The following is a 10102-nucleotide window of genomic DNA, read 5'->3' as shown; positions in this document are numbered from 1 at the left end:
ACACACACACACACACACACACACACACACACACACACACACACACAAACACACACAAAGTAACCCTTCTCAACAAGGAAATAGGGGCCGGGCGTAGCGGCTCACGCCTGTAATCCAAGCACTTTGGAGGCCAAGGTGGGCGGATCACCTGAGGTCGGGAGTTCAAGACCAGACTGACCAACATGGTGAAACCCCGTCTTCAAAAAAAAAAAGGAATAGGTTTCCCTCAAGTCTTTAAGGAAAGAAACACCTAACAACAGCTCATCCTATTCCTAGCGAGCCCTCAATATAATCGTTTTTGTTGATCAATATGCAAACAATCATCAAAATTTTAAAGGGAGTCAAAGGTGAAGAGTTTCAAAGTGTAGCTACAAGCGTCTTACGATTCAGTATATGCTCTTGCTTATTTTATCTTGTGTGCCCATTTTTGCCCATTTGAAAACAGATAATTCGCTAACTTGACACTACCTCAAAAGGACAATGAGGAGAGTAACATGAAATATAAAAATTAAGAAAAGTTAGATATGGCAAATAACCAGAATGAGGGAAAATACAATAAACTAAGAGCTAAATTCTCTAAATTTGAAGAGATTATGAATGAATTAAAAGGAAACTGGCCAGAGCAGATATGCTAATACTCTCATAATTCACTTAAACTCGGTTTCCAACATTTGACTATTTCATAGAAAGCTACATTACACCAGATGTAGTTCCTGAACAACAACAAAAAAATCCTATTAAATTACATTTTAAATCATATTTAATATGGCTCATCTTAAAATAAGGGGATGAAAGTAGTAATCTTACTATTATAACACTTGATTTGAGGACCTATCCCCCAAGCTACTGAATTCCCTAAACAAAAGTTAATCTGAAAAAGGAACGTGTATAAAATTTAATCTTATAACTCACCATGTTTCCATCTATAAAGTGTATTTTTAATGCATTATACAACTTGCAAAATATTCAGCACATACCAAAATCAACCCCTTCCTGCTAAACTTAATAATAATATTTTGAAGATAAATATTCTGAGCACAAATCACTTGTGACCAACCAACAAAACTTGGAGAATCAGACTTAAATCAACTTCCTTCAACTTTCCACCAAAGTAACCTTTTAACCAAACTATGCATGTTGATGGGGGTTATGATGTAGTGACTCAACTGTTATTTTAGAAGACTAGTCTAAAACACACAAAACTAGTTACTCTTGATTTTTTATATTAGAAATACACAAAAGCTAAGCAGTTTCTCTGCACCACCCTCTCCAAGGTGGGTTTTAAGAACTTTCAGGTTCCATTATCTGAAGAGTCAACAGATATTTTTTTTTATCCTTTCAACTACTGGAATCTCAAATTCTCACCATGACATCATTATTATGCTTTGGAAATTGCTGACACAGGCTACTCAATTGTGCTAAATAGTTTGTGTTTAAACACATTACACAATCACTGCAGTGCCACCATCTGAGCAAAAGGAAGCAGAGTAACATTTTTAAATAAAGCACAAAGTAGCAGGTATTTGTATTTTTAATAATTTGCCAAGATAGTAACTTCATATTTAAATACAACTGGCAAATTCATTCAAAAGCACTGAAATCCATAAAATCCTGTTGGGACAGGAATGAACGAGAAAGATTAACCAGTTACCCAAGAATATATTTCAATTTTTGGTTTCTTCTTATCTCAAAGAGCAGATTTTCAAAAGATAAACTGTGCCCTTAAGAAGAAATACCCACACCAAGACACAGGTCATAAGAGAAGAATTTTATGTTCTAGCACACCCAAGAGTTGAGGAAAGGAAAAAAGGCTTTGAAAAAACTAACAGCAATAGGCTTACATACTCAAGATCTTAATTTTAAATATGGAAATTCTTACCTCCCACTGTAAGTGAGGCGGGATATTTCGTATCTGAAGTTTCCGAATCCTGCAGAAGAATTAAAATGTTTTTTAAAAGAAAAAAAAAAACATAAAAGCAAGACAATAATAGCCAACATGGAAGTTTAGAAACTACTTAAAATATTAACCCTATGTTAACTACAAACCAATATATAATAAGAAAAGGCAAACTAAGAAGGAAAAACAAAGAAACAAACTCACAAACTGCAGAGACCATTTGGAGATCCAGCATTTATTGATCTGTTATGACTTATTTTAAAAGCCACTAAAATTGGCAGATAGAATGTTTAAAACAGATTTATCTGATGATTACATTCTAAGTTCAAATCCTTTAGCTGCAAATTAGGCATCACAGGACAGAAAGCCTTATACCAGGTGATCTTACTCTGTCCATCACAGCCAAGGAGTCCATGGGTAAAATTTAGGGAAATAAAAAGTGAGGTGGGGTAGGAAATGACACATTTATCTTCACTATCCCCTAACTGAAATTTAACACGTCCTTCAATTACAAAGGCTGGCACTAAAGCACAGAATTACAGTAATTTTGACATCAATATAAATCAGATTTTTTTTTATTTTTTTCAGACGGAGTCTCACTCTGTTGCCAGGGTGTAGTGCAGTCTCGGTTCACTGCAACCTCCACGTCCCGGGTTCAAGTGATCCTTCTGCCTCAGCCTCCCGAATAGCTGGGACTATAGGCGCGTGCCACCACGCCCGGCTAATTTTTATAATTTTAGTAGAGATGGGGGTTTCACCATGTTGGCCAGGATGGTCTCGATCACTTGACCTCATGATATGCCCGCTTCGGCCTCCCAAAGTGCTGGGATTACAGGTGTGAGCCACTGTGCCCAGCCAAATCAGATATTTTCATACCACATTAGATTGCTGAGATCTTTAAATATCATCTACACTCATCACTGTGAAATTTAGATGTGTTGCTAGAACTTCTTATTATGTTAAGCACCTATCACTGAGTTTTAGCATTTTACTAGATTTCAAAATAATTGGTTTCCTTTATAATCCTATGTATTTTATGCATTTTAAAACATCCTGAAGCCAGGCGTGGTGGCTCACGCTTGTAATCCCAGCACTTGGGAAGCCGAGGCGAGCAGATCACTTGAGGTCAGGAAATTGAGACCATCCTGGCCAACGTGGTGAAACCCCATCTGTACTAAAATTACAAAAAAATTAGCCAGACATGGTGACAGGTGCTTGTAGCCCCAGCTACTTCACAGGCTGAGGCAGGAGAATTGCTTGAACCTGGGAGGCAAAGGTTGCACTTAGCTGAGATTGTGCCACTGCACTGCAGCCTGAATGACAGAGCAAGAGTCCGTCTGGAAAAAATAAAAATAAAAAATAAAGATATCCTGAAACATGAAAGGAGAGCCACAGGTTTCAGACTGCCAAAAAAGTGTACGGTACAGAAAATGTTAAGAATCAGCACCTTTGCTCAAATGCCCTACACATGTATATACGTATGTAAAAAGGAGGGTGACGCAAATAGCACAACTGCATGTTAATTAGATGAGATTATACTATAGAAGTCACAGGCCAGTCACTTCCTTTGAAGGAAAAAGAATTTATAGTCAACTAGCTATTAAAAACAAAATAAAACAAAAACTAGCAATTGAGCTTGACATCTCAAGTAAAATAAGTAAATTACTTAACTTCTAAAATTAGAACTATATAGGACAGGCCTGGAGGCTCATGCCTGTAATCCCAGCACTTTGGGAGGATCACTTGAGCTCCAGAGTTCCAGATCAGCCTAGACAACAAAAAGTCTTTTTAAAATTTTTTCAATTAGCTGAGCATGGTGTTGCATGCTTGTAGTACCAGCTACTCAGGAGACTGAGATGGAAGGATTGCTTGAGACCAGGAGTTCAAAGCTGCAGTGAACTATAATTGCACCACTGCACTCCAGCCTGGCCAAACTATTGTTACCATGTCTTGAAAAGAGAAGAAAAAATAAAAATAAAAAATAAAAAAACCCAAAGAACTACAGTGAAATTCTCTTTCCAAGTCAAATAATCCACAATTTTGAAATATCTGAGCAAAACACCAGTTTAATCTAGATTCAAAGCCTAGTTAGTCCTTTGCCTCTTCCCTTTCCCCAAAACGGTGAGAACAAATACCACAGCTGCTATCAATCCCTTCAAGAACACCAAAGAAAATCTAGACTAACTAAACTCAAGTACATCCTGTCTACAATCATAAAATGGAGGAGGAAAGGAAGAGAAGCACTTTTACATGATTCTCATGACAAAGTAAAAGCAGTCATCAGGGTAAAATGTACCAAAGAGATAAAAGAGAATGCCAGTTTAAGAGGGAGAAAAATATATATATATCCAACCTATAACTAGTATGAGTTTACAGACCAAATGCTAATTTGGGATTTGTTTTAAAATTACTCAAGTGTTAATAACTGTTAAAGCTTCAGGACTGGTACCTCTCTGCTTTTATGTAAGTTTTATATATATATATATATATATATATATAATTTTTTTTTTTTTTTTGAGACAAGTCTTACTCTGTCGCCCTTGCTAGAGTGCAGTGGCACAATCTCAGCTTATTGCAGCCTCTGTCTCCCGGATTCAAGCAATTCTCTCACCTCAGCCTCCCAAGGAGCTGGGATTACACACATGCGCCTCCACACCCAGCTAATTATTGTATTTTTAGTAGAAATGGGGTTTCACTGTGTTGACCAGGCTGGTCTCAAACTCCTGACCTCAAGTGATCTGCCTGCCTTGGCTTCCCAAAGTGCTGGGATTACAGGCATGAGTCACTTCACTCAGCCATATTTTCTACAAAAGGCTTAAAAAATATGCCCTGATAAAAAGATTTATAATTCATAGATTTCACAATTGCTATACGTTGCTTCAGTTAAAAGAAAAGTTGCTCACACTGTATTCACCTGGCTTACGAAGGTATGATTTACTACATATATGCAAGTACTAATCTGTTTTGTGGATTTGTTTTTGTTTTTTGTTTTGAGACAGAGTCTCACTGTCGCCCAGGCTGGTGTGCAGTGGCTCCATCTCAGCTCACTGCAACCTCCATCTCCTGGGTTCAAGCAATCAAGGAATTCTCCTGACTCACCCTCTGGAGTACCTGGGATTACAGGTGCATGCCACCACATCCAGATAATTTTTAATAGAGATAGGGATCTCCTTATGTTGCCCAGGCTCACCTCGAACTCCTGGGCTCAGGCAGTGCTTCTCTCTTATCCCCTACAAAGTGCTGGGATTATACGCATGAACCACCATGCCTGACCCTGTATCTAGCACAGTAAGGATTAGCAGCATAGTGTTAAGAAACTAAGTATTCACCTCCACTGGACTCATTTTGGAGGGTGTACATATTACCAAAATCTTCCCAAAAGTACACATGTAAATATGCATAGAGTTCAGGTTAATTAGCATGTGATCATTCATACTACAAAAATAAATATCCATTTCACAGGGCTCCCAAAAAAGTCTTTAAATAGGATACTATCTTTTGTTTATTAAGAATAACCTAGATGGTGCACGGTGACTCATGCCTATAACCCCAGCCCTTTGGGGGGCCAAGTTGGGAGGAGTGCTCAAGGCCAGGAGTATGGTGGCACACGCCTGTAAGTCCAAGCTACTCAGGATGCTGAGGTGGGAAAATCACATGAACCCAGGAGTTTAAGGTTTCAATGAGCTACAATGCCACTGCACCCTAGCATGGGCAACAGATTGAGACCATGTCTCTCTCTCTCTCTCTCTCTCTCTCTGACACACACACACGCAGTAATTCATTTGCCACGTTTTCCCAAGGAATTTTTTTTTTTTTTTAAGAGCCTCATACTCAAGGATCCCAAGGATTTTCTACCCACTCTTCAAAATGTACGCCCAACACACATTTAATTATTAGAAGTTTGGATGTTACTCCACAATAACTATTTCCCTCAAATGGTTTTCTAGTTTCCCCTACCTGATTCCCAAGTTTCATTTTAGACAAACATCTAAATTATTTTTATGCAAATAGTGTTTGGTTTTGTTTTTGAGATGGAGTCTTGCTCTCTTGCCTAGGCTGGACTGCAGTGGTGCAATCTTGGCTCACTGCAACCTCCCTCCTGGGTTCAATCGATTCTCCTGCCTCAGCCTTCCAGTATAGCTGGGATTACAGACCACCCACTAAATTTCTTTTTTTTTTTCTTTTTTTTAAGTAGAGACAGGGTTTCACCATGTTGGCTAGGCTGGTCTCAAACTCCTGACCTCGGGTGATCTGCCCGCCTTGGCCTCCCAAAGTGCTGGGATTGCAGGCATGAGCCACCATGCCTGGCCCTGCAGTTAGTGATTCAATATCTAGAACTGTTCTTTCCCACTTGCTCAGTAACTAACCTTAAACTGTGTGACGTTTGCCTCTGGCTCCTAACTATGTGCTCTGCTCTTATCAGTACAAGAGCCAATAGTCTCAACATTAACAGGAATTAACCAAAGGCATGAATTATAATCATCCAGCACACATAAACACACACTTCTGACATGCAAAGAACTGGAGAAAAATCTACCTCAATCAGCTTTATATATCAAATTGTCTGTATACAATTAAAACACTACCTGCTTCTTTGGTCATCTTCCATCTGAGCTTTGAGTATTAGTCTATATCTGAGTTTGATTCTAAATAATAGGTATAAATATTTTAATAGATTGTTTCTATCATATTGATTAATTAAAGTTCAATTTAACTATCACCAAATAAATTACTGTTTCACCACCTCCTAAAACACAAAAATGCGTAGGATGCATACTCCATAACAACAGCAACTACTAATTAGGTTATCTTGTTCATTGCAGCATTCAGAGCCTGACCAGTGCTTGACATCTGAAAAGCATTCAACTGATAAACTTTGTTACAATATATAGACTGGGGGGAACAAAAAAGACTCACAGAACGACCATCCAGAGACTAACATTTCCAACGATTTTTTTTTTTTTTTTTTTTTTTTTTTGGTCCCCATCCTGGGAATCCAACGATTTTCTTAGAGCTTATAAAGAGAATGAGAAAAACAGCTACCACACATCTTCGAGAATGAAAACAAAACCCAAAATACTGATTTAAGCACTTGCATTATTTTTACAAATTCAACACAATTTAAGGGTTTCCCCCACCAGAGAAAAATGGGGTAAATTTTAGTTCTTAGGCTAACAGATCAAAAGTTTTTAAATTGCTTACAATGCTAGAAATATTGGTTACTATGAGAATTCAATCATTATTTATTAAAAGCAGTTTTAATTACAAAAGAAAGAGTCAATAGTAGCCTCGGCAGGGTAGCTCATGCCTGTAAATCCAGCACTTTGGGAGAACTGCCTGAAGCCAGGAGTTCCAGCCCAGCCTGGACAATGAAGTGAGACTCCCCCGGCCCCTCCCCGCTGCTGCCTATCTACAGTAAATTAAAATTAAAAATTTTTAAAAAGAGCCAGTAGAGCACCTCATGTAGACTCAGAAGGACATCTTCAAGATCTTTAGTAATTGATGAAACAGATTTAAGTTGATTTTATAGAAATGTTTAAATTGACACCACAAAAAGCTGAGCCACCATATACCCATCACCTGTTTTAATTAATGAGTATAATTTGTTCTTATTTATTCTATACCCACATCTGTACCAAGTCCCCCTTACATAGCATGTCATGCTGAAATATACCAGTAAGCAACAATGAAAAACAGGAGCTTTTTTATTTCAACATAACCACAACAGCATTACTGCTCCTGAAAGTGATCAGCGAAAATTCCTTATCATATATCCACTAAATGTTTATTTCCAATTGCTAATAACTTTTTACCTGTGGTTTGTTCATATCAAGATCCCAACAGGATACACACATGCATACAATTGATATGTTGATATATAATCTTAGGTCTATTTAACACAAGAGTTTCTTCTCACTGTTTTCTTGATATTTATGTAGTGGACCAAAGTCATAAATCCTACACAATTGCACGTTCTGGATTTTACTCACTGCATTCCCCTTTGTATCATTTTAATAATTGTTTACCATATTGAATTAGATATATAATAACGTATTTTTTTTTAAGAGACAGGGTATTGCTCTATTGCCCAGAAAGCAGTGGTACAATCAGCTCACTGCAGGCTCAACCCCTTGGGGCTCAAGTGATCCTACCATCGCAGCCTCCTGAGTAGCTGGGACCACAGGCATACACTACCACGCCCAGCTAGTTTTTTGTAGAGGTGGGGTCCTGGTACGTTGCCCATGCTGGTCCTAAACAGAAGCAACCCTCCTGCTTTGACATCAATAATGTATAATATTTTTACATATTTAAGACATCTACAAACCCACTGCCAATAAAATTAGAAGATAACTGAAGATAATTCATGCTTCTCCCTCAACCCTCCTCCTCCTAGAATATAAATATCACACCTAATTTTTTATTCTTATGCTTTGATTTATAAATACTAGTATCTGTTAAAACTGACTTTTTTAGCCACGCATAGTGGTACATGCCTGTAGTCCCGGTTACTCAGAAGGCTGAGGTAGGAGGATCACCTGAGCCCTAGGGAGGTCGAGGCTGCAATGAGTGGTATTGGTGCCACTGCACTACAGCCTGGGCAATAGAGTGAGACCCTATGTCAACAAACAAACAAACAAAAAAACCCTGACTTTTAAAAAGTAGACAAAATGCTGCTAGCAGTCCTTAAAGATGACCAATACTGGCCAGGTGTGGTGGCTCACGTCTGTAATTCCAGCACTTTGGGAGGCCAAGGTGGGCGAATCACCTGAGGTCAGGAGTTTGAGACCAGCCTGGCCAACACAGTGAAACCCCATCTCTACTAAAAAAAACAATAATTAGCTGGGTGTGGTGGTATAGGCCTATAATCCCAGCTACTCAGGAGGCTGAGGCAGGAGAATCGCTTGAACATGGATGCTGCAGTGAGCTGAGAGGCTGTGCCACTGCACTCCAGCCTGGACAACAAGAGCAAAACTCTTGTCTCCAAAAAAAAAGACCAAAATTGCCAAAGATGGTTTGGGGAAAAAAAAAAAAATTGTGAGTAAAACTTAATACTATCTAGTCAGTACTCAAATTTTCCAGATTAAAAAATGTCTTTCTTAACTGGTATGTTCAAATCAGTATTCGAATAAGATCTCTATGTGGCATTTGGTTGATTATGACTCTCGCCTTATAACCTCATGTTGTCCTTTTTCTTGCAACTTATTTGGATAAAAAACCAAAAACCTAAAATGCTATCACTTGTCCTTTAGTTTCTCACTGCCTGGATTTTGCTAGTGAGACTCCTGTAGTAGTGCTTAACACATCCTCTGTTCCCTATAAAGTTGTTGCTAGATCCTAAGGCTCAACTTGGTTTCTCTTGTTGCGTGTTTGTGAGGGGCAGTAATATTCCACAATGAGTGTTCTGTACTTCCACAGAAGGTGTTACCTCTGATGTCTTTCTACGATGTTGGCAGCTACTAGTGATCACTGCCTAAATCTATTATGTCACTCAAGGCCGAAAACCATGAGCTTCTCATTCCATCACGTCTTCTGTGCTTTTTAGCCAGAGTTACTCCATAAAGAACAAGTGTCCCTCATCAAATATTTGGATGCTCTGAAACATACTAAGTACAGTAAAGGCAGGACAAATACTTTCTTCTTTCCCTTCTGCCCTAGATGGGTTTGTGCTCCTTATCTCACGCATCAGTTGTCTTGCCTCTTTCCACCCACAGGCACACACCATAAACATGGCTGCTTCTTTATCTCAGGGCTTTCTCCAAAACCTCTAGAGTACAGAAGCAGCCCAGAAACACTGGACAGAGGAAACTCTTAAGAAGAACATGCATAAATTTATGTGTATGAGAGTGGGGGCAGGGAGCTCCAATTTTGAAAGTCCCATTTCCCTACAGGAAACTCAATAAAGTAACTCTCATTGGCTTTCCTAACTCCCCAGTGCATTCTCCCCTTTTCCTCACTTTTGATTCTTGAAATCATCTGCAAAATAAATCCACTTTCGCAAATCCCTGTCTCAGTCTCTGCTTTAAGAGGAGTCCAGTCTGGGCACAGTGGCTCACATCTGTAATTCCAGCACTCTGGGAGACCAAGGTGGGAGGATCACTTAAGGGCAGGAGTTAAGAGACCAGCCTGGGCAACATAGCGAGACCTCATCTCTACCAAAAATTAAAAAATTTCCACGGGCACAGTGGCTCATGCCTATAATCCCAG

General features: G+C 38.9%; 1 protein-coding gene across 1 annotated transcript in view; it reads right to left on the bottom strand.

Annotated features, from left to right (window-relative positions):
• IGF2BP3 (insulin like growth factor 2 mRNA binding protein 3) overlaps positions 1-10102 on the bottom strand; it is a 160982-nt gene that overhangs the window by 107492 nt on the left and 43388 nt on the right. Inside the window, exon 3 of the mRNA XM_032286997.1 lies at positions 1880-1928. Coding sequence (XP_032142888.1) covers positions 1880-1928 — 49 coding nt within the window. The remainder of the gene's footprint in view (positions 1-1879; positions 1929-10102) is intronic.

Source organism: Sapajus apella, unplaced genomic scaffold, assembly GCF_009761245.1.
Source record: "Sapajus apella isolate SASKATOON/1434 unplaced genomic scaffold, GSC_monkey_1.0 scaffold19, whole genome shotgun sequence".
Taxonomy (NCBI): domain Eukaryota; kingdom Metazoa; phylum Chordata; class Mammalia; order Primates; family Cebidae; genus Sapajus; species Sapajus apella.
The sequence above is the reverse complement of the archived record's forward strand: the minus strand, read 5'-3'. Positions and strand labels throughout refer to the sequence as shown.